At 50.6% G+C, this 23,999-nt stretch overlaps 1 protein-coding gene across 3 annotated transcripts in view; it reads left to right on the top strand.

Annotated features, from left to right (window-relative positions):
* Ltbp4 (latent transforming growth factor beta binding protein 4) overlaps nt 1–22,866 on the top strand; it is a 31,984-nt gene extending 9,118 nt beyond the window's left edge. Inside the window, 24 exon segments of one of the 3 annotated variants that reach the window (NM_001170336.1) lie at nt 378–542; nt 950–1,099; nt 1,229–1,372; nt 1,822–1,953; nt 2,047–2,172; nt 2,865–2,990; nt 3,397–3,639; nt 4,140–4,265; nt 4,353–4,472; nt 5,370–5,498; nt 5,702–5,827; nt 6,219–6,341; nt 6,484–6,615; nt 8,634–8,765; nt 8,855–8,980; nt 13,601–13,747; nt 17,348–17,614; nt 17,890–17,961; nt 18,755–18,883; nt 19,064–19,210; nt 20,055–20,207; nt 21,039–21,419; nt 21,814–21,966; nt 22,451–22,866. In NM_001170336.1, coding sequence (NP_001163807.1) covers nt 378–542; nt 950–1,099; nt 1,229–1,372; nt 1,822–1,953; nt 2,047–2,172; nt 2,865–2,990; nt 3,397–3,639; nt 4,140–4,265; nt 4,353–4,472; nt 5,370–5,498; nt 5,702–5,827; nt 6,219–6,341; nt 6,484–6,615; nt 8,634–8,765; nt 8,855–8,980; nt 13,601–13,747; nt 17,348–17,614; nt 17,890–17,961; nt 18,755–18,883; nt 19,064–19,210; nt 20,055–20,207; nt 21,039–21,419; nt 21,814–21,966; nt 22,451–22,605 — 3,704 coding nt within the window. In that variant the 3' untranslated portion in view covers nt 22,606–22,866. 3 annotated transcript variants of the gene reach the window in all.
* The last annotated feature ends 1,133 nt before the right edge of the window (nt 22,867–23,999 follow it).

Genomic DNA, 23,999 nt, shown 5'->3' with positions numbered 1-23,999 from the left:
GACCTTAGGTTCTCTGTGCTGATTTCAGATGCTCCACTTCCAGCCTTCTAACCTTACAGCCAAGCCCCTCATGAGGACTCCCAGGATCTTGAGTTCCTTTAAGACCTCCAAATTCTCTCGACCTCTTGACCTCTAGATAGCGTTCAGATTTTTATATTCAGACTCTCATTTATGCCTTACTGAATCCTGGGCGCTCTCGGGTCTCTCTCAGACCTCCCTAAATGCCCCTCCCACTTACTAAATCCTCTCCCAGGGGCCATTCAATCACACACACACACACACACACACACACACACACACACACACACACACACACACACACACAGAACCGCTGTACTTCCCACCACACCCTGAAGAATTTCCTCCCACTCCCCCAGCCCAACACGTGATCTCGGAGGCAAAGGGGCCCTGCTACCGAGTGCTCCAAGATGGCGGATGCTCGCTGCCCATTCTTCGAAATATCACCAAACAGATCTGCTGCTGTAGCCGCGTGGGCAAGGCGTGGGGCCGAGGCTGCCAGCTCTGTCCACCTTATGGTTCAGGTGAGCAAATCTTTCCAACCCATCCCTTCTTAACAGATATACACAGACCAGAGTCATAGGCCATGCTCTCCACCTCTAAAGTTCAGCGGCTTCAAACCGGGCAGTGCCTTGGCCACACTCCCAACACTTCATCAATGCTGGGCTTCTCTTTAGCCACGCCCATCCCTGAGACCTCAAAGCTATGCTGACCAGAGAACTCTGCCACCATCCCTAAAGGAAAACTCTCCCAGCTCCACCATTGGCTTCTGAAACATCTAATTCTTTGGTCGGTACACTACTCCATCCAGCATATGAGCCAGACTCCTGACACTATCTCAGTTCAAGCTCTGTTCCCAGCCAAGGCCTACTCACAACTCACAAGATTGCATTTGGTCTCCTCTCCCGCCCTCTCCTTGCCTCGTTCCCAGAGGGTTTTCGGGAGATCTGTCCAGCTGGCCCTGGTTACCACTATTCAGCTTCTGACCTCCGCTACAACACCAGACCCCTAAACCCGGATCCACCTCGAGTGACTTTCAATCAGCCACGTGCTCCACCTGTCACTCTTAGGCCACCCACAGGTGAGCTGAAACCGGGATGGAGGGGGGTGGTGCCATTTCCCAGGTGCCGCTTGAAGCAGACAGGAAGCCAAGGGGAGGAGCGAACACATCCAAATTTAGATCCCCATACAGGTGCTCGCTCTTTACTAGGTTTTCTGCCCACTCGTCGACCTGAGCCCCGTCCTGACCCTGGGCCACAGCCTGAACTCCGGCCTCGACCTGAACCCCAGCCTCGGCCTGAATTTCCCCTGCCCAGCATCCCTGCTTGGACCGGTCCAGAGATTCCTGAATCAGGTGCCAAAGGAATCTGAGGGTGGTAGCCGATATACTGTGAATTTCTATAGGGAAAGGCTTCAAAGTGAAGGTGTTGGGGAGGATGAGAAAGATAAGGAAGATGGGGAGAGATAAGAATTTGGAGGTTTGGGTAGTGGTTCCTTCCCTCGGGTACTAGAGTCATAGTTGGGCTCCAGTTCTCTGTTAAATGAGCAGTTACACCCTGAGGCACCAGTTCCTATAAAATTAGCATCCTGGGAGGCTTCCAGAAAATGCCTTCAGTGGTACGGGGTACGTGAGTGTCTTTGAGGGTGGATTCAGGCAGAGTTGATGAGACTTTCAGAGTAAATGACAACATGATCTCCAAGATTAGACTTGGGGAGGGGACACTCGTGAAAGTATCTTAGAGAGACTAAGGGGTAGACGGGATGAAAAGTTCAGCCTTGTAGGAACCTGACCGGCTCCTCCAGGTACCTCTTCCAGCATGTGTCAGCGAAATCCCCAGGTTTGTGGTCCTGGACGCTGCGTTTCTCGGCCAGGCGGCTACACCTGTGCCTGCGACCCAGGTTTCCGGCTCGGCCCCCAGGGCACTCGCTGTATTGGTGAGTTGGGCAGTGGGGATTCCGTGGAGTCGGGGCTCAGATGGAGGGTCCTCTCTCTGGCCAGCATGTAACTAGCCGGCTCTGTGCCCTCAGACGTAGATGAATGTCGCCGCGTCCCTACACCCTGTGCTCCTGGACGCTGCGAGAATACACCAGGCAGCTTTCGCTGCGTGTGCGGCACCGGCTTCCGAGCAGGCCCACGGGCTACAGAGTGTTTGGGTGAGAATACCGCCCCTCCAGGCCCCAGGCTCCATCTCTGCTTAAGTCTTTTCTTTGCAGAACTGCACATGGCGGCCAATTCCTTCGCCTCCTCACGCCAGTCCAGCTCCACCACACCACGTCCTGCCTTGGCCAAGATCAGCTAGACCCCACCCCTACTCTGCACCTAACCTGGCCTTTCCTTTCCCGGTGGCCTAGCTTTTGCCCCAGCTCTGCTCTCACTAGCTCCGCCCTCCCTATCCTAGACTAGCTCCCGCCCCCCAGGCCCCGTCTGAGTTCTACAATTTCTGCAGTTAATCTGACAGCGACCCCTGATTCCACTCTAGCTCTCACCTCAAACTACCCTTTCCTTCTCTGGCTCCGATCCTGCCTTCCTTTTCTTCCTTTGATCTACAAAGATTCCTTTTCCGCCCTTGCCCAGGTCCTGCCCTCCCCAAATTTGCTCCCTCCCACAATCTTGCTTTCAGCTTGGGTCCCAACTAGCCCTTGTACTAACCTCTGGATTCGATCTCCGCCGTCGTTTTAAGCCTACTCATCCTAGCTCCGCCTACTTCTTTGGTTCCGCCCTAGACTAGTTCTTGTCCTAGCTTCGCCCCACCTTCGTCCTGCCTTCTGCCACTGCTCCCCTGGCCACTCACCTCCTCAGGGACTGAGCGTCTGCCCCAGTTCTAGCCTCTGGATTCTGTCCACAGATGTGGACGAGTGCCGCCGAGTGCCGCCGCCGTGTGACCGCGGGCGCTGCGAGAACACACCAGGAAGTTTCCTATGTGTGTGTCCCGCCGGGTACCAGGCAGCACCGCACGGAGCCAGCTGCCAGGGTGAGGGACTGGGAGGGGACAGAAAGAACCAGGCTATAAGGTGAGGGGTTGATAGCTAGCGGTGAGGTTGGAGAAGCTGAGCAATGGAACAAAGAACGGCTTACTAATGGGGTACATAGACCAGGATCCGAGAGCCAAATGTAGTGAGCTGGATCTGATGGAGAGGCCAAGGGATGCAAAACGGAAGGGAGGGCTAGGAAATGGAGAATGGAAAAGCAGATGGAGAAGGGCTAGAGATGTAATTGGGAAGGGGGGCTGAATTGTGGAAGACAATTGTAGCCCAATTCATGGGGATCCAAGAGGCAGAATTCCAGGAACCAGAGTCAGAATGAAGCTCAGGCCGAATGTAGCATGGTGTGGAGGGTGAATCACACCTGACATCCCGGGATTTGCTTGCTCCATGCAGATGTTGATGAATGCACCCAGAGCCCAGGCCTCTGTGGCCGCGGGGCCTGCGAAAACCTGCCCGGCTCTTTCCGCTGTGTTTGCCCGGCTGGTTTCCGTGGCTCAGCGTGTGAAGAAGATGTGGACGAATGTGCCCAGCAGCCTCCGCCCTGCGGGCCAGGCCGCTGCGACAACACCTTGGGTTCATTCCACTGTGCCTGTCCAGCTGGCTTCCGCTCCCGAGGGCCAGGGGCCCCCTGCCAAGGTGAGGGTGCTGGACCCAAGCCTGCAGCACTGTGGCTTGCTGTGGGAGATGGAGAGAGAGACATTACTTGGGAGAGGAGAGGCCTTGGGATGGGCTCAGTGACAGAGGCTGAATGAGCAGAGCACTGAGAAACCTGGGAAGGTCTGGCTGAATTCTGTCTTCTTTTCCAACTGAGAGCGGACCCCCTCACATAGTGTCTCTGAACTAATAATCTCCCTGCGTCTGCTTCCTGTGTGCTAGTATTAAGGTGTCCACCTAAAATCAATGCCTGTCCATCCTCCCATTTAAACTTGGGTCCCAGGGATCAAACTCTGGCCACTAGCTAGGCTTGGTGCAGGTGCCTGAGGCAGGAGGATTGGTGTGAGTTTAAGGCCAGTCTGGGTACAGTGTGAGATCTTGTCTCAAGTAAACAAAAACTGGAGCGTTGGGGTAGGTGGGAGGGGATGGCAGTGGGAGGAGCCCAGACCTACTCAGCAGCTTGATTGGCCCCTTCTGCCCAGATGTGGACGAATGTGCCCGGAGCCCCTCACCTTGTGCCTATGGCCGCTGTGAAAACACGGAAGGGAGCTTCAAGTGTGTCTGCCCTACAGGCTTCCAACCCAACGCTGCGGGCTCCGAGTGCGAGGGTGAGGCCGGGGAGGGAGGGAGGAGTGTAGATGGGTAAGGATGCCTGGGGCCACTTCCTTAAGACCATTCTCTCCCCCACTTCTCAGATGTGGATGAGTGTGAGAACCACTTGGCCTGTCCTGGGCAGGAGTGTGTGAACTCACCAGGCTCCTTCCAGTGCCGGGCCTGCCCTGTTGGCTACCACCTTCACCGTGGCAGATGCACTGGTGAGATCAGGCCTCGCTGGGACCTGGGACTTTAACCCTGCCACCCAGATTTTGACCCTTGATCTGATCCATGACCCTGACTTGACCCATAATTTGGAATCTCGACTTCAGTCCCTTTACATGGACCATGACTCTTGCTTCATGCCCCACCAGACCTGAAGTCCCCGATTTGACCATATTCCTGATCATGGGTGAGACGACTCCTCCTGACTCTGTAGCCTAGAAACATGGATTCCGCTGGAGCATTTTAGGGCTAACCATAACCCTTCCTGACAATCACTGACCTTGCCTCTCAGCAAAAATACATTTCTGGGCCTAAGTGTGGCCCATGACCTGAATTTTTTTTTTTTTTTTTCGGAGCTGGGGACAGAACCCAGGGCCTTGAGCTTGCTAGACAAGTGCTCTACCACTGAGCTAAATCCCCAACCCCCCGAAGTTTTATTGTACCATTTTATCTTAGCCAAAACAAACACCAAAAACACCCACACTCCTGACCAACTTTGCTCTGGTCCACTATCCGTCTGCTTCCCTTCTCAGAATCTCTTCCCTGGAGCTTAACTGGGGGCATGGTCCTTGACCCCAACACTCACCCCTGACATCAGTCTGTAACCTCTGACTCTAGCTGACTTTGACACATTTGTTCAGCAGAATCTTATCCAACAATCTAGTTCATAGTATCCCAACTCATCCCTTACCCCAGTTTCCGATCCCCAGTGCCAATCTAGAGTCTCTTCTCCTGATGCCAGGAATCCCGGTAGAGGGAGTCTCAGATACCCAGATCCATAGAACTTCTTAATCCTGGAGTATTCTGTCCTTCATTCTAGACCCTGTCCAATCATTCCCATCAACCCTTCTGCTCCAGTGAACCCTTTCTGAGCCCCTAACCCACTCCCACAGACGTGGACGAATGCAATTCCGGCACCCCTTGTGGTCTCCATGGCCAATGCACGAATGCCCAAGGCTCCTTCCACTGCAGCTGCTCGACAGGTTACCGGGCACCATCTGGTCGACCCGGGCCCTGTGCAGGTAAACTAGCTGACCAGTGGGAGAGTCTGGGAGTAGTGCCTGAATTCTTGAGCAAAGCCCATTAGAGATGTAAAATGAACTAAAAAAGGAATTTTCAGAGAGACTTAGTCTTCAAGGTTGCAACTTGGGTATCAGGGTTACAACATTGTAGGCAGGGTTTACTTCAGGGGCCCACAGCACAATCCTGACTCTTGTGTCCTTAGATATAAATGAGTGTCTGGAAGGCGACTTCTGCTTCCCCCATGGAGAGTGCCTCAACACCGACGGCTCCTTTACCTGTACCTGTGCCCCTGGCTATCGGCCTGGACCTCGTGGAGCATCTTGTCTGGGTCAGTCCCCAGGCCATATCCGAGTATGGAAAAAGTGGGGTTACAGCAGGAAAAGGAGGAGCAAGGGGAAGAGGGCAGAAAGGGGACTCTGGATTTTTTTGAGGGTTTAAGGGAAATCTACCTGGACCACTGGGGGTGAAGCTTTTGGGAGGCCTGGAGGCGGCAGGATGTGTCAGGAAACATTGGACGCTGACAGCTGGAATAGTGACTGGAAAGGACCTCCGACTGGAGGTGGGGCTTGCAAGAAAAAGTGGTCCTGAACAGATTGGGTGGGGTCTTCCTTTGAGGCTTTGGAACTTGAAGGGTTGGGATGGGGGAAGTGAAGGGGTGTGGCCTGAGGTATTAGACAGAGGAGGAGGTGGGTCTGGGTTTTGGATGCCCTGTCCTGCAGACGTGGACGAGTGCAGTGAGGAGGATCTTTGCCAGAGCGGCATCTGTACCAACACTGACGGCTCCTTCGAATGCATCTGTCCTCCTGGACACCGTGCTGGCCCTGACCTTGCCTCCTGCCTTGGTAAGAGGCCTCCTCCCTCACCCCCTTCCTGTTTCCTCCCCCACCCTTTCCTTATTTACCCTCTCCTCCACTTCCTCCTGACCCTCCTGCTCCCTCTTTTCCCACCTGTTTCCTTCATATGACCTCCTTGCCTGGTTCTCAGACATTGACGAGTGTCGTGAACGGGGACCTGCCCTGTGCGGGTCTCAGCGCTGTGAAAATTCTCCTGGCTCCTACCGCTGTGTGCGGGACTGTGATCCAGGTTACCACCCTGGCCCCGAGGGCACCTGTGATGGTAAGTTGGATCTCCTAAAACCTGTGACAGGTTATGGAAGCCCGCTCCCCTGGGAATGAGGAGAGAGATGCTCTGTCTCAAAACCCTGGACGGAGAGGTTCTATGGCTCACGCTTCCCTTCCCCCGTTAATGTTCTCTGGGGAAAATTAGCCCCTGCTGTATGCATGTGTTTTCTTACATGGGTGGAGCTTTCCTGTCAGGAATCAGGGCAAGCTAGAGGCCCTCCCCTTACTGAAGCATTTTAATATATTTAGAGGGAAGGGGTGCAGGATGTATCAGCATTTTCTGTAACCCATGAGACAAAACCATCATAGGCTGCATTTCCCTTCCTAGTGGCTAAGCCTCTGTCTCATGAAAATCTCACTTCGTAAGAACTTAATGATTAATAACAGGAAGGTCAATGAGCAGCCGCTGGTGCCAGACATTGAGGGCACAGTAGGAAAGGGCCAAACAAAACCCCTGCCTTCACTGAGCTAGTACGGGGCGTGTGAGGGTAAGGTAAATAAATTCAGAGCTCATTCCACAGATAACTGTGAAACCCTTTCTGTATGTAAGATCCTGTGATGTCTTGGCAGGCAGAAATCCCTATTGGTGTGAGGTTCACTGAAGGGTAATCACTGTCTGCACACTGGTGATTTTATACATAAAATGTCAGGTTGATGTTTTGTTGAGACAGTGTCTTGCTAGGTGCACCAGGCTGCCCCACCTTCCTTTTTTTTTTTTTTTTTTTTTTTTTTTTTTTTTTTTGGAGCTGGGGACCGAACCCAGGGCCTTGCACTTGCTAGGCAAACGTTCTACCACTGAGCTAAATCCCCAACCCCTGCCCCACCTTCCTAGTGCCGATTTCTAGTTGTACACCAGAGCACCTGTCTCTGACTCCCAAGTGCTGCATTCCAAGGATATGCCACCATGCCCAGCTTAAAGTCAAGGTTTAATAAAGAGGATATAAGATTGAGAATGTCCCTCGTTTGGTAGGGTCCTTACCTCAAATGTATGATGCCCTAGGTTAGACACTAGATAAATGCATAAACTGAGTGCTGTCCTGTGATCTTAGCATTTGGGAGGTGGAAGCTAGAAGATCAGAAGTTTAGGGCTGGGGTTGGGGATTTGGCTCAGTGGTAGAGCGCTTGCCTAGGAAGCGCAAGGCCCTGGGTTCGGTCCCCAGCTCTGAAAAAAAAGAAAAAAAAAGTTTAGGGCCATCCTTGGCTAGATAGCAAGCATGAGGCCAGCCTAAGCTACATGAGACCCTAAATTAAAAAAAGATGCTCACTTTAAAAGGAGAATAATAGTTGTAGTGGCATCTGTCTCCACAATCCCAGTAAGTGGGAGGTGGAGGCAAGAAGAAGAATTTAAGGTTATCCTTGGCTACATGGGATTCAAGGTCAGCCTTATCTACATGAGATCCTGTCTTTAAGACAACACAAAATGTAAAATTGAAAAACAAGTTGGGCATGGAGGGTTATGGCTTTAGTCTCAGATCTCCAGAGGCAGAGGCAGGCAGATCTCTTGAGTTTGAAGCTAGCCTGGTCTACAGCATGAGTTCCAGGTCAAATAGGGCTGTATAGTCTCAAAAAAAAAAAAAGAGAGAGAGAGAGAGATAGAGAAAGAAGTGAAGGAGTAAGGAGGACAGGAATGGATGCAAATATGCTACTCATGAGAAATTCTCAAGAACAACAACAAGAGCAAGAAAAGGAAGAAAAATAAATGAGCAGATGTGACAGGTCAGTGTGGCAGGTCATTGGGACAAGAGGCTAGACTTTGGTGTGTCTGTGAATGAGGAAAAGGGGCTATGCAACACACAGAGTTGTGGAGACATATCTAGCAGAGAGGAGTGTGAGTGAAGACCCTGAGGGGCCCAGGGATTTCTCAATCTTAGTGACCGGAAGTGGCATTAGCAACCCCCCCATCTCAGGCCTTTAACACCCCCCCCATCTCAGGCCTTTAACACCCCCCCCCATTTCAGGCCTTTAACACTCCCCATCTCAGGCCCTTAACACCCCACCCCCACTCTGTTGCAGACGTGGACGAGTGCCGAGAATATGGCTCTGCGATTTGCGGCGCCCAGCGCTGTGAGAACACCCCTGGCTCCTACCGATGCACGCCAGCCTGCGACCCTGGCTATCAACCTACTCCAGGGGGCGGGTGCCAGGGTGGGTGTTCATAGGGTAGTAGCGGGGAAGGGGGAAGGGGTGAGAGGTTTAGAAATGACCTTACTGAAACGGCCTGCTGGTGCTTGCAGATGTGGATGAGTGCCGGAACCGGTCTTTCTGCGGTGCCCATGCTATGTGCCAGAATCTGCCTGGCTCCTTCCAGTGCGTCTGTGACCAAGGCTACGAGGGGGCACGGGACGGGCGTCACTGCGTGGGTAAGGGATCAGAAGGGGAGTGGGTTGCTCCAGCCCTACCCTTCTCTGCTTTCCTGGAGAAATAGAAGTTCTAGAGTTGAAGAATTAGTCCTTGGAACCTAAGTGTTATGTTTCGGGAACCAAAAGACATAACCAGTTAAAACTGTCCCGTAGAGTCAGACATGGTAGGTCACTCCTATAATGCCAACATTTGGGAGGCAGAAACAAGAAGATCGTTATGAGTTTGAGGCCATCCTGAGCTACATGGTAAGTTCCAGGCTAGCCTAGGTGACAGTATGGCCCCCATCTCCAAACAGAAAGATCAAGTGATCTTACCCAATTAGGTTTTGCTTTTCTGTTTTGGTTTAGGTTAAGATTTAGTCATTTTATTTTATGGGTACCATGTTGGAACTGGAGTTATAGACTGATGTGAGCCACCATGGGGTGGTGGGAATTGAACCCTGGGTCATCTACAAGAGCAGGAAGGGCTCTGAACCACTGAGCCATCTCTCCAGACCCTCTGTTAGTTTAGCTAACTTGTTTTGTTTTAAAGACAGGGTTTCTCTGTGTAGCCCTGGCTGTCCTAGAACTCACTCTGTAGACCAGGCTGGCTTCAGACTCAGGGATCTGCCTGTCTCTGTGTCCCAAGGTGTGCACCACCATTGCACCATTGTCCGACTTAAGTTGTGGGGGGTGAGTTAAATTTTTTTCTCTCAAGGAAATTACATCCCAAATCCTTTTAGTTTGTTTTTTGACCATCTTCTTCAGGGGGATGGGTCTTGTGCCTTGAATTCACTGTGTAGACATGAATGGCCTCCAATTTTGAATCCTCCTGCCTCCACTTCTGAAGTGCTGAGATAACAGGTGTGTGTCATCACACCCAGCTCCAGTCCAAATTTTACATTTTATTTTTGAAACAGGGACCCTAGATTGCCAAGGTTGACCTTGAACTCCCTATACAGCTGAGACAGGCCTTGGATGTCTCAAACTTCTGCCTTGACCTCCCTAGTCGCTAGGATCGCAGCTCTAGACCACCAGCTCTGACAGGACAGTTCTACACACGGCAAATGGAGAGAATCATGGGCTGCACCCCTCCAGCCCATGCTGTAGCCATACAAGCACCCCACCATCACTGCTACGGCCGTCACGGTTATAATTTTAGTATACTGAACCCCTTGTTTGCCCACCTACGAATGCATCTAGGGGTTTGCACAGATTTGTGGGGGTTTTGAGTGGTTATTTTGAGAAAAGAATCTCATTCTAGCACTGGTTGGTTCTGACCTCACAGCATAGACTGGCTGGCCTTCAGCTCGCAGTGATCCTCCTGCTTTTGTCTCTTGAGTGTTGGAATTCACTGTCCAGAGCCAGCCTTCATTCTGCACATCGTTAATTAGAGTTCACTATGTCTTCACAACTATTTTAATTAGAGACCTGGAGGACAGAGAACAACCTGTTCGAGTTGGTTCTCTCCTTCCAATATGGGTCCCTGGGGATCAAGCTCAGGTCATTGGGCTTGGCAGTAATATACCTTCCCTGTCATCTCACACAGGCAAACACAGACTTTATTATTTACCTTTTATTGGGGGTGGGGAGGGGAAATAAGGGTTGAGACAGGTTCCTACTATGCAGACCAGACTGGCTGTAACTAACAATTTTCAATGGCTTTACTTGTTTTTGTTGTTTCGTTTGCGCTCGCTCTCTCTCTCTCTCTCTCTCTCTCTCTCTCTCTCTCTCTTGTTCTTGTTTACTTGTTCTCTCATTCTCTTGCTCTCTCTCTCTCTCTCGTTCACTTGTTCTTGCTCACTCTCTCTCTTTCTCTCTCTCTGGCTGGCTCACTCGCTCTCTCATTCTCTCGCTCTCTTTCACGCTCTTTCTGCAATTCCCTCCCTGTCATTCCCTCCCTTTCCCTTCCTGTCCGTCCCTTCCTGTCCCTCTCCCTCCTCCCCTTTTCTTGCACTGGTGAGGATGGAACCTGGGGTCTATGTATGCTAGTTAAGCCTTCTACCACTGAGCCACATCGCCCACAGCCTTTATTCCTGAAAAGAGAACTAAGGAGTCATAGGAAGGGGACTGAGTTAAGAACATGTGTTGTTATTTCAGAGGACCTGTGTGTGACTCCTAACACCCATGTCAGGAGGCTCACAACCACCCCTAACTTACGCTCTGAGGGGTCTGTCACCTCTGGCCTCTGAGGGTACCGGCACTCACATACACAAACCTACACATAGATACATACATCTGCATTTGATTGATGGCACACATCTTTAATTTCAGCACTTGGCAGGCAGAGGCAGGTGAATCTATGAGTTTGAAGCCAGTCTGGTCTACAGAGTGAGTTCCAAGACAACCAGGTCTATACAGAGAAACCCTGAATATACATATATTTCTCAAATGTTTGTGTAGTGTATGTGTACCTGATGGCCTTGGAGGAAGGGCTATCAGATCCCTCAGAAGTAGATTTATGGACTGTTGTGAGCTGCCAACTGGGTTCAGGGAATGAACCTGGGTCTTCAGAAGAACAAGTGCTCTTAACCACAGAGTCCTTTCTCCTACCCCTAAATGTGTTTATGTGTGTGTTCTTACCATGTACCTGTCTGACCAGAAACTTGCTGTATAGATCAGGCTAACTTCACAGAGATCTTCCTGTTTCAGCATCCTGAGTGCTGGGATTAAACACTTGTGCCACTATGCCCAGCAAAATACTTATTTGTTTTAGTTTTCAAGACAGGGTTTCTCTGTGTAGCCCTGGCTGTCCTGGAACTCACTCTGTAGACCAGGCTGGCCTCTAACTCAGTGATCGGCCTACCTCTGCCTACTGAGTGCTGGGATTAAAGGTGTACACCACTGCTGTCCAGCTAAAATATGTAAATTTTTAAATGTACTTGCTGCTCACGCAGAGAATCAGGTTCAGTTCCCAGCACCCACAAAGTGACTCACAAGTGTTTGTAATTTCTGTTCCAAAATCTATGGTGCCCTCTTCTGACCTCTGAGGGCACCAGGCATTCATGTGGTGCACATACATACATGGAGGCAGACACACACACACACACACACACACACACACACACACACACACACACAGAGTAAAATGCAAAAACAAAGCAGCTAAGAGGATCAGGAGGAGTTAAAATGGCAGAGCCAAGAACTGCAGCAAAGCTTTCTTCCTCTGCTGGGTTTGTATTTAGGCCGTGACAGGTGGCCCAACTCTGGGCTCACAGCCTCAGACTGGCAGCTGTACAGCTAAGGAGGAGACCCAGGAAGTCTCAAGACTGGCTTTGATTGGCGCGATGAGGTCATTGCCTGTCTCTGACCCGCAGAATCGCAGTAACCTGATTCGTTCTGCCCCAGTGGAGACTTGGCTGTACCCACGATGCATGGGGCAGACTTGGAAGCTCAGGGAATTCCCAAGGGAAAGTTAGGGTTTCTAACTAGAAGAGAGGTAGACAACAGGGTCTGGGCTGTTGAGAAATAAAGATGTTAGGGGATGGAGAGTCGGTTCAGCAGTTAAGAATACTTGCTGTCCTTCAGAGGAACTGAGTTTAATTCTCAGTATTCACATGGTGGCTCATAGTCATCTATAATCTAGTTCCAGGGGTTCAGCACTTTCTCCTGGTCTCCGTTGGAACCATGTACATGGCACACATACAAACATAGGCAAAAACATCTTTTAAAATTTTACATTTCGGGTTGGGGATTTGGCTCAGTGGTAGAGCGCTTGTCTAGCGAGCGCAAGGCCCTGGGTTTGGTCCCCAGCCCCGGAAAAAAAGAAAAAAAATTTTACATTTCGAGCCAGGTAAAATGGTGCATGTTTCTAATGCAAGCCCCTACCTAGTACACTGAAGCAGGGGAATTGCTACAAGTCTGAGGGTAGCCTGGACTATACAGAATGTTCTGAGTCATCCTAGATTAAAGATTAAAACTGTGTTTCTCTTTCTTTTCCTTTTTTTTTTGTAAGAATTATTTTAATTTGTTTTTAAGATTTATTTATTATATATAAGTACACTGTCACTGTCCTCAGACACACCAGAAGAGGGCACCAGATCTCATTACAGATGGTTGTAAGCCACCATGTGGTTGCTGGGATTTGAACTCGGGACCTCTGGAAGAGCAGTCAGTGTTCTTAACCATTGAGCCATCTCTCCAGCCCCCTTTTAATGAAACAATGACCACGGAAAGCTGGCAGTGGTGGTGCACACCTATAATCCTGACACTCAGAAGGCAGAAGCAGGAGGATAGGCACAAGTTCAAGGCCAGCCTGGTCTACATGGTGAGCCAGGGCTACTCAGTGAGATCCTACTTGCAAAGACATATACCTATAGAGATATATACAAATAGATATCCATTATATAAAAGGTTTATTTTTATTTTATTATGTTATTATATGTGTCTAGTGTTTATCTGTACCACACCCATGCAGTACCTATAGGTACCAGAAGAGAACATCAGATCTCCAGGAACTGAGTTACAGTTGTCAGCCAGTGGGTGCTGAGAATTAATCCCAGGTCCTCTGCAGGAGCAGCCAGTGTACTTAACCGCTGAGCCAGCTCTCCAGCCCCATCTGTTTCATTTGAAATCTTGGATTTTTCCAACCACAGAAGTTTTTTAACATGGACACCCTCTTACTGTGTTTCCTGCTCACAGATGTGAATGAGTGTGAGACACTACAGGGTGTCTGTGGCTCCGCACTGTGTGAAAATGTTGAGGGCTCCTTCCTGTGTGTCTGCCCCACCAGCCCTGAGGAGTTCGATCCCATGACTGGACGTTGTGTTCCCCCTCGGACTCCTGCAGGTAAGATTCATATGTCTATGTCTACTTAACAAAGGCCTGCTGAGCCTGTAGGAGAATTATGTGGCTCAATCGTGTGTGTGTGTGTGTGTGTGTGTGTGTGTATGCATGTATGGTATGTGTGTGTGCATGTGTGTATATGCCTGTGTGTCTGCATGTGTGTATATATGTATGTGTGTATGGTGTGTGTGCATGTGTATGCATGTGTGTGAGTGTGTGTATGCGTGTGTGAGTGTGTATGCGTGTGTGAGTGTGTATATGCATGCGTGTGTATGTATGTGTGTATGCATGTATGTGTGTATGTATGTGTGTGTATGCATGTGTGTGTGTGCACGCGCACATGTGTGCATGTGTGCACCTGTTGATATGGTCCATCAGTTTAATGCTATTTATTTTTTAAATTTTTTCGTATGTTCCTTGAGGTTTTAAATTATTTCAGCTGTTTATTTATTTTTTTAATTTTTTTTTTTTTGGAGCTGAGGACCGAACCCAGGGCCTTGTCAAGTGCTCTACCACTGAGCTAAATCCCCAACTCCTATTTCAGCTTTTTAAAGGGTTGGTTCTATTAGGTCTATTTTATTTTTGTGTGTGGTGATTTTGCTAGTTATGAATCATGACATAAATATCTGATATACAGTGTATCTGACATGAGACCCACCCCCACCGAAAAAAGAAGTCACAGCCTACAGGTTGAGAACCACTGCTGGTTATTTCGCCAGCTGTTTTTTGTTTTTGTTTTTGTTTTGTTTTTTCTTTTTTTCCAAATAGGCAGCCCAGGCTGGCCACAAACTCCATGTAGCTGAGATGACTTTGAGCATCTGATCCTCCTGCCTTTACTATCTAAGTGCTAGGATCGTAGGCATGCGCTACGGTTCCTGGCTTATGTGTGCTAAGAATCAATCCCTGGGCTTCGTGCATGCCGGGCAACACCCTACCAACCAAACCACAGCCCCAACCCTAAATGCTATTGCTTTAAACAAACACCCTCAGAACACACATGATGGATGACACGGACAACAGGCAAGTGCTCTACACTGACTGCAGGCTCCAGCCTGTGGCATGTCATGAGATTTATTCAAGAGCACTAAGGCCTGCTAGATTCCTTCACTTGGCACACAGAGGCCAGGGAACATGTGCAGCCCTTGCTGCACACTGGGAACACAGTAAGCAGAGAGACTTAGCCCTGACCTGACGTTCCCAATTCCAACGGAGAGCTAAGCCAGGTACCATAAAGCCTGTGGCTGCTCAGAAGCCGAGGTGAGGCTGAAAGTTAAAGGCCACAAAGGGAGTTCAGTGACCATCTGGGCCATTTATTAAGGCCTTCCTTGTCTCAAGTCAAGAGAAAAAGATAGCCAGGTGTGTATAGTTAGGTGGTGGAGTGATTGTCTAGACACCACTAGTAAAAGACTCAGCTGTGGAAGAATTACCTAGAATGCCCCAGTGAGGGGCTGGGGGCGTGGCTCAGTGGTAGAGCCCCTGCCTAGAATCCCCCAGTGAGGGGCTGGGGGCGTGGCTCAGTGGTAGAGCCCCTGCCTAGAATCCCCCAGTGAGGGGCTGGGGGCGTGGCTCAGTGGTAGAGCCTCTGCCTAGAATCCCCCAGTGAGGGGCTGGGGGCGTGGCTCAGTATCAGAGCCCCTGCCTAGAATCCCCCAGTGAGGGGCTGGGGGCGTGGCTCAGCAATAAAGATCTTCTGGTATACACAAGGCCCTGTAATCAATCCACGGTAGCTTAAAGGAAAAAAATCTAATGAATAGACAGAGACATCCCTAGTTATCCAGAGAAATCTGGACTAGCTGGGAGGACTCGAGACCAAAGGGAGCTGTAGGGGCAAAGGAGATGCCCAGGCCGGCATGAGAAGAGGCTTTGGGGGCTTCCGAAGGGGTCCATGTCTGAACTAAGTAGGGTGAACAGAAACAAGTAACTAAGTGTGTGAGGAGGGCATGGTGTAGTTGTGACCAGCAAGCTACGTGAGGGAGCAAGGGTTTACTCTGGCTCATGATTTGATGGAGTAGTCCACCTATGGGGAATACATGGTAGCAGGAGTGTGAGGCTTATAGCTCAATGACCCTGGACCAGAAAGCAAGGATGGCGGAACTCAGGGTTCAGTTTTTTCCTTCTCCCCTTTTTATTCAGTCCAGAGTTCTATCCCATGGGAGGCTGCCATGGGTCTTCTAGAAACCTTTCCTGGAAAAGCCCTCACAGACATACCTAGAAGGTGTGCTTCACTAATGCTCTGGGTAGTTGCTTTAGAAGTTGGACTTTTCCTCAGGGCTTGTAGCACCATGGACCAGTTTTCCATCAAGAAAGAGTTTGACATCTCCCTAGGGATGCTGTGTGAAAGTGCTGAGTGGACGAGTCGAAGCAGGAGAGGACAAAGCTGGACCCAACCAGGGGCCTTGAGTGGGGAGGGGACAGCGTAACCTCGGGCTTTTACGCCTGTGCCTCTATTCCTAAAATAATGACTCTGAGACTTAATTACTTATGAATAAATGCCATAAGCTTTGGCTCACTCCTGCTAGCTTGTAACGCAATTATCCTGTTTAAACTAGTCTACATCTGTCATAAAGCTAGTTACCTCTCCTCGGTTTCCTCTGCGAATCTTCCTGCCTCTGTCTCCCAGCGTTCCAATCTCTCTGTAAGGAACGCCCACCTTCTACTACCTGCCTTTTGCTGATAGGCCATTAGCTTTTTATTGACAGGTGGTGCTTCCACACAGTGCACAAGAGAGTCTCACTACAGAACAGTGAGTGGGAAAAACGTCTAAGAGCCACGTGGGCAAGCTGCGAGGCTGCCTGGCCGGGAATGGTTTGATCTAGTCTGGGACATGCTGGGCGTGAAGACCCAGAGGGTCACACGGAAAGCACAGGAAATCACCTGGGTTCCTACTTGTCCCATAGCTGAGGGGACACCTGGAAAGGGGGAGACTGTGAAGCAAAGGTCACCAAAGTGATAGGAGAGGTTGAGTGGCCAAAACGAAGCCGGGCATGGTGACTCACACCTGTAACCCCAGCACTTAGAGGGTGAGGCAGGAGGATCTCTGAGTTTCTGGCCGTACGATAATACTAATTTTAAAAACGTCAGTATTGAAGTTTGAAGCCTGGTGGTAATGCACGCCTTTAATCCTAGCACTCGGGAGGCAGAGGCAGGCTGATCCGAGTTCAAGGCTAGCCTGGCCTACAGAGTGAGTTGCAGTATAACCAGGGCTACACACTACACAAGGAAACCCTCTCTCAAAAAAAAAAAAAAAAAGAAAGAAAGAAAGAAAAGAACCAATAAAACAAAAACAAACCCTATCTACATAATATACATAAAAATGATATGTGGTTGTTTAGGTTATAAAATCCTTGCCTAGCATTCATGTGGCTCTAGGTTTGGTTTGTAATGGTGCACACTTAAATAGTAGCTTGCTTAGTGGAGGCAGGAGAATCAGGAGTTCGAAGTCATCCTGAGCTACACGAGACTTTCTCTGTCCCCTGTCTCCAAAAGTGTGTGGTCATGTTCAGCTACTGATGGCTGGTACCCTCTGAGCCTGTTTTCCCCATCACTGACTTGAAAGAATGGGAGAGTGGATGAATACCCTGCTAAAGTCTTTTGTTTCTTCAGGCACGTTCCCAGGCTCGCAGCCCCAAGCACCTGCCAGCCCCAGTCTTCCAGCCAGGCCTCCCGCCCCTCCCCCACCTCGAAGACCCAGTCCTCCCAGGCAGGGTCCCGTGAGCAGTGGGCGTCGTGAGTGCTACTTTGACACGGCAGCTCCAGATGCGTGTGACAATATCTTGGCTCGTAACGTGACGTGGCAGGAGTGCTGCTGTACTGTGGGAGAAGGCTGGGGCAGCGGGTGCCGCATCCAGCAGTGCCCGGGCACGGAGACAGGTGGGCGTGGCCTGTGGGGAGACAAGGGCTCAAGCTCTTAGTGCAGATGGAGGGTATGGAGGCTGGAAAGGGGATATGTTTAGACCTAGGAATGGATTACTGATGCTGCCAGGACAAGAGTGAACCATCAGCCACCAGGTGGGCACCAGTGGGCGTGAAGCTTAGAAGTGGGTGCTAAGGGCCTGGGCTTTAGTGCCTGGTAGGGGGTATAACCAGTGGGCTCAGGCCGGGACTGAGGCTTGGGTTTCTGGGTTCATCTTTCCTTCTATGTACAGCTGAATACCAGTCATTGTGTCCTCACGGCCGGGGCTACCTAGTGCCCAGTGGAGACCTGAGTGCCCGGAGAGGTAAGGCTTCAACTCCCACCCATCCTCAGCCCCTAGGCCCAGCTCTGTCTCACCCTGCTTCTATTTCTTCCTGCTGTTTGCTTGCTTTCTCATCTGTTTATTTTTGGGAGTGTATCTCACTAGTAGTCCAGACCAGCCTCAAACTTGTGAACCCACTCGATGTCTTGCTATCTTTCCTTCTCTCCCTTCTTTTTTTTTTTTTTTTTTTTTTTTTTTTGGAGCTGGGGACCGAACCCAGGACCTTGCGCTTGCTAGGCAAGCGCTCTACCACTGAGCTAAATCCCCAACCCCGTGTTTTGTTTTTTTAAGACAAGGTTTCTTTGTGTAGCCCTGGCTGTCTTGGAACTCACTCGGTAGACCAGGCTGGCCTTAAACTCAGAGATCCACCTGCCCAGGGCTCCCTAGTGCGGAGATCCATGGTGTGTGCCACTACTGCCTATTATTCCTTTCTTTTCTCTCATTATTAATTTGTGTTTTTGGCTACAGAGTCAAGTAGCCCAGGCTTGCCAAGAAGTTGCTAGGCAGCAAGGCTAACCTTGAACTCCTGTTGTTGCTATTTCCACCTCTTGACTGCTGGGATTTCATGCATGATCCAACATACCCAGTTCCCTTTTCTGTCTTTCACTTATAAGGTCTCCTCCTCAACCTGCTCTTTGGTTCCAGTTTTCCTTGCCTCAACTTCCGGGTACCATTGCAGTACCTTCTCCTGTCGTGACCGGCTATCCCACACTGCCCTCATGTTCTTCAGATCAAACCCAGCCCTGCCCTCACCTCTCTCCACCTTGTCCTGCAGATGTGGATGAATGCCAACTCTTCCAGGACCAGGTGTGCAAGAGCGGAGTGTGTGTGAACACTGCCCCAGGCTACTCTTGCTATTGCAACAACGGCTTCTACTATCATGCGCACAGGCTGGAATGCGTTGGTATGAGCCCTGCCTTCCCCACTCCCAACTCTGGCCAGGCCAGCCCCCCAAATAGGAATGCGGCCAACCCAGCAGGAAGTCCTTCTGAAGTCTAGACTTTATCCATCACTCTGTGAGCTGGAGAAATGTGAAAGGCAGTTCATCCTGGTAAACGCCTCCCCCACCTCCATGCTTTCCTAGATAATGACGAATGTGCCGACGAGGAGCCCGCTTGTGAAGGTGGCCGCTGCGTGAACACGGTGGGCTCTTACCACTGTACCTGCGAGCCCCCACTGGTGCTGGACGGCTCCAGGCGACGCTGCGTCTCCAATGAGAGCCAGAGCCTTGGTAACTTCTCCCATGGTCCCGCCCAGCCCCACCCCCCTTCCCAGCCAATAGATCCCTAAATTTAGCTTCTTCCTTCACGTGCCTTAGGTCTTGCAGTCTCCAAGGTTCCTAGATCCTGGACCGGGCTCAGAATCTGACTTTTTGCTTGTTTGGGGTCTTTTTGTTTGTTTGGGTTTTTCTGTTTGTTTGTTTGGTTGGTTTTTTGTTTGTTTTTTGAGACCGCAAACTCATACTTCTGCCTCCAGGGCTCTGGGATTAAATCTCTGAGCCACAATGTCTGACCCAAATTGTTTTATTCTTCGTTCCCCCCCCCCCCATTTCGTAGTACAGTCTGGCCTGAAAATCACAGAAATTCTGTCTCAGCTTTCTAATTGCTGGGATTACAGGTATAAGATTACAGGGGTTACTGCCCTTTTGAGGTAACCTGGCCTGGAGGCTAAACGAGAAAGTTTTAGTGTCCATATTTCATTTTCTTGCCCTGTATACCCACCCACATACATTCTCATGCCCTAGGTTCTTCTCCTTTTTTACATGCAGATTCTCACTATGTAGCCCAGGCTAGCCTAAACTCACTGGAACTCTTGCCTCAGCTTCTCAATTACTGGGATTTCCAGCCTGCTCTACCACTCCCACTCTTTGGTTTGGTTTGTTTTCTTTCCTCCAAGAGATGGATGAAGGAGGACAAGCCTGATACCCTTCCCACCCACCCCCCAACAAAACCCCTAAACTAATACCCAGGGAAGAGAAATAACTGCCCCATTTTACAGAACCCTCTGGAGACCGACCAGAGTTGGACCTGTGTGTGAGGCCCATGTGCCCTGATGCATCCTGTCATTGCCTATAGATGACAATCTGGGAGTGTGCTGGCAGGAAGTCGGGCCTGATCTCGTCTGCAGTCGCCCACGACTAGACCGGCAGGCCACCTACACAGAGTGCTGCTGTCTCTATGGTGAAGCCTGGGGTATGGACTGTGCTCTCTGTCCTGCCCAGGACTCAGGTACTGTACAGCCCTATACTGTCCCCAAAGGACCTCTTGCTGTCCTTACATGTATTGCAACCCATCCCAAAACCTTGGCCACAATTCTACGGACTTCTAAGTGCCAGCAACTAAAATCTCAAGGCCTGAATCACCAGCTCCCATAGGTGCAGCCCCATCAGCTCTGAGGTCTTGAATCTTAATTCAATTCCTCGATTCTAGACCCACAAGACACAACCTGTGAGATTCCCCCCACTCCAAACTCTGGGCCCCTAGATCCCAACAACAGTTGCCCACATGCACTAGTCTGTCCTGTAGACTCTGGTAAAGCACTAACAGCTGCTAACACTCATTGATTTGGGCACCCTAAACACCAGTACAAAGACCAGCACAGCCTCAAGGATCTCTGGTCGCTCCTTTTAGCTCTGTATGAACAAGAGCCCAAAACCCCAGTCTTGATTCCCCCAGATCCCAGAGAGTCAAACTCCTCCCAGGCACCTTTGACCCCTTAAGTCCCAGTGTTTAACCAGCCCATTGATTCTCTAGCCACAAAACATCGTTGTCTCATTTCTTCAGCTTCCTAGCCCTATCTCCCATGGTTCTCCCAAATTCCATTACCTTAGGCTGATTCTTAGCTGGAGTCTGAAGATGCTCAATCCTATCGCAATCCCAGAATCAGCCTTGACTGTCAGTTGTGCTTGTAAATGCCCAGATCCTTGCTTTCTAGCTCTGCCCCCTCTTCACCCCCCCCCCCCCCGCAAGCCTCTTAGCACATCAGTCTCTTCTGTTGCCTGGGGACTGGTCCATGAATCGTGGGTCCTGATCGTGGTATGCCTTGGCTCCTGTTTGCAGATGATTTTGAGGCTCTTTGCAATGTGCTGCGCCCACCTGCTTATGGCCCGCCACGCCCGGGTGGCTTTGGACTTCCTTATGAATATGGCCCAGATATAGGCCCACCTTATCAGAGTCTCCCCTATGGGCCAGATCTGTATCCACCACCTGTACTACCCTATGACCCCTACCCACCCCCACCTGGACCTTTTGCTCGCCGGGAGGCCCCTTATGGTGCCCCGCCCTTCGAAATGCCGGACTTTGAGGATGATGGTGACCCCTATGTCGAGACTGAGGCTCCTGACCCACCAAGCCGAGGCACTGGTTGGCCATATCGGTCCAGAGACACCCGTGGCTCCTTCCCAGAGCCTGAGGAATCCTCTGAGCGTGGAAGCTATACAGGTGAGCAGTTCGGCCGGAGACCAAAGCGGACAGACCAAAACAAAAGCAAAAACAAAACAAAACAAAAACACAAGAAGAGAGATGCTGAGAGAAAAGGTAGAAGGTAATACAAGAGCATCTGGAAAGCAGGGGTGTTGGTGACTCATGCCTGTAATCCCAGCACTTGAGAGGCAAAGGCAGGGTCTTACTCCAAGTTCGATGCCAGCCCAGGATGTATAGCAAACGTAGGGGAACTGAACAAGGTAAACTATTTTTACCACAGCGCCCCCTGCAGTCTGGGGGTGGGAAAGGCAGAATAGGATGAGACTCACCCAGCCTGGCAAAGGCAGAATGAGACAAAGCGACCTAAGGCAGAGGTTTCCAGTCGCCAGGTACCTACCTGTGTTCTCTGCAGGAGCCTTGTCTGAGCCCTATGAGGGCCTAGAGGCCGAGGAGTGTGGTATCCTGGATGGCTGCGCCCACGGCCGCTGTGTACGTGTTCCAGAAGGCTTCACCTGTGATTGTTTCGACGGCTACCGCCTGGACATCACCCGCATGTCCTGCGTCGGTGAGGAAGGGAAGGAAAGAGAAGGGTAAAACAAAAGCGAATTTGGTCAGATGGTGATCAGGAACCTCCAAGAAAGGACCTCATTACAGACAGGGGCCAGACCATCGGCGAGGGAGTAAATTAACTCTTGCTCAGGGGTGGTGCTTGACAGAACAAAATGGGGTCAGAGTGCCTGAGAAGTCGGGTTCCTATGAGTGGCGGAGGTGGGTTTGGGAATATGAAAGGAATCCTGCAGATGTTATTTGTGTTTAGGGCTTGATGCATGCTAGGCGAGTGGTCTACCACTGAGCCCGTGCATCTTGGCTTGCAAGAAAGAGGGAGACACTATACCACCCGCTTAGGCTCACACAGCCAGGAGGTAGCAAGTGATAAGCTGCATACCACAGGAGAGACTCCGCATCCATGATCCCCTACCTCAAAAGACTGAGAGGAGATGGCCTCATTCCTGGACATGACTAACAGTCTTTCTATCCACTCCCCCCAGACATCAACGAGTGTGACGAGGCTGAGGCAACCTCCCCACTCTGCATCAATGCGCGCTGTGTCAACACTGATGGTTCCTTCCGCTGTATTTGCCGTCCGGGATTTGCACCCACGCACCAACCACATCACTGTGCGCCTGCTCGACCTCGGGCCTGAGCAGCTGCGTGCGCCTAGCCTCCCATTATAACTGAGCACTAGGAGCTTCCAGAGTGCACCTAGCCTTCCTCTAGTCTGCATGTGTGTGAGGATGTCAGACAGTCTCGATGTAGGATGGACGGACACAGAGGGGTGCCTTCTATGGCACCAGTTCATCATGCCTAGCCCCTCCCACCAGTGCCCTGGGCCTGTCCTGGGTTCCCTGACACATTTCTTGCCCTTTTATACAATTTTCAATTAAACCACCTATTTTGTACTTTCGGCCTCAGCCTTTTTCTCTTTCTCAAAAGCTGGCTCCACTGTGTGCTGAGTCACTCCTCGGAACGCGCCACTCCTGACTCCAAGACTGACTCTGACTTTCCATCACTCTCATCGAGTCTAGCTTTATCCCTCTTGGCCTCTGGTCTTTGTTTCCTCTCTCGTCCCTGTTTCGTCTTTTTCTCTGGTGATTCTCCTCCTATCTTCCTGCCTTGTATCTCTGCTCCTTTGCTTTCCTCTTGTCCTTTCTGTTGTTCTTTCTAACCTTTAAACCAATCATGCTTCAGAATTGTCGAGGTTTTCTGTTGTTTAGTTTTGTTTCTTTTAAGAGGTTGTTATGTAGCCTAACCTGGACATGAACTTCTGATTCTCCTGTCCTCAGCCTCCCAAGTTCTACGATTACAGGGTGCACCACCATGCCCAGTGTAGGTTTTGTTGATTACCAAACTACCAGTGCCTATGGTTCCTTCGCCTCCATCTGCTGTTCAGGATTTGCACCTGCGCACCTGCCACATCACTATGCGCATGCGCAACTCCGGAGCCTGCGCACCTGGCTTGGCCTCCCACTATACCTGTGCACTGGGAGCTTCCAGAGCTCGCCTGGCTCTGCGGGTGGGGGTGGGGGTGGGGGGGAGGCTGTGTTCTGTTCCCTTCGGAATAACAGACCCGCAAACACCAACTACCGTATGTGAAGAGGGCTGTGAGTACTCACAGGCCCTCAAGACTCCATGTTGTCTACAGTGGGGCCAGCATCACACAACTTTACTAAATGCTATTGAATTATACACTTCAAATGGAGGGCTGTATGAATTATAATTCAATGAAGCTGGAAAACTGAAATTTAAAAAGAATGAGGGAAGGGCCCAATGAGTGTCTGCTGAGAAGACAGCAATGAAAGGCTGGGGATATAAATTAGCAGTGAAGCACATGCCTAGAATCCCCCAGTGAGGGGATGGGGGTGTGGCTCAGTGGTAGAGCCCCTGCCTAGAATCCCCCAGTGAGGGGATGGGGGCGTGGCTCAGTGGTAGAGCCCTTGTCTAGAATCCCCCAGTGAGGGGCTGGGGCATGGCTCAATGGTAGAGCCCCTGCCTAGAATCCCCCAGTGAGGGTCTGGGGGTGTGGCTCAGTGGTAGAGC

Source organism: Rattus norvegicus, chromosome 1, assembly GCF_021556685.1.
Source record: "Rattus norvegicus strain SHRSP/BbbUtx chromosome 1, alternate assembly SHRSP_T2T, whole genome shotgun sequence".
Taxonomy (NCBI): Eukaryota; Metazoa; Chordata; class Mammalia; order Rodentia; family Muridae; genus Rattus; species Rattus norvegicus.
This window is presented reverse-complemented; position numbering and strand designations above follow the sequence as displayed.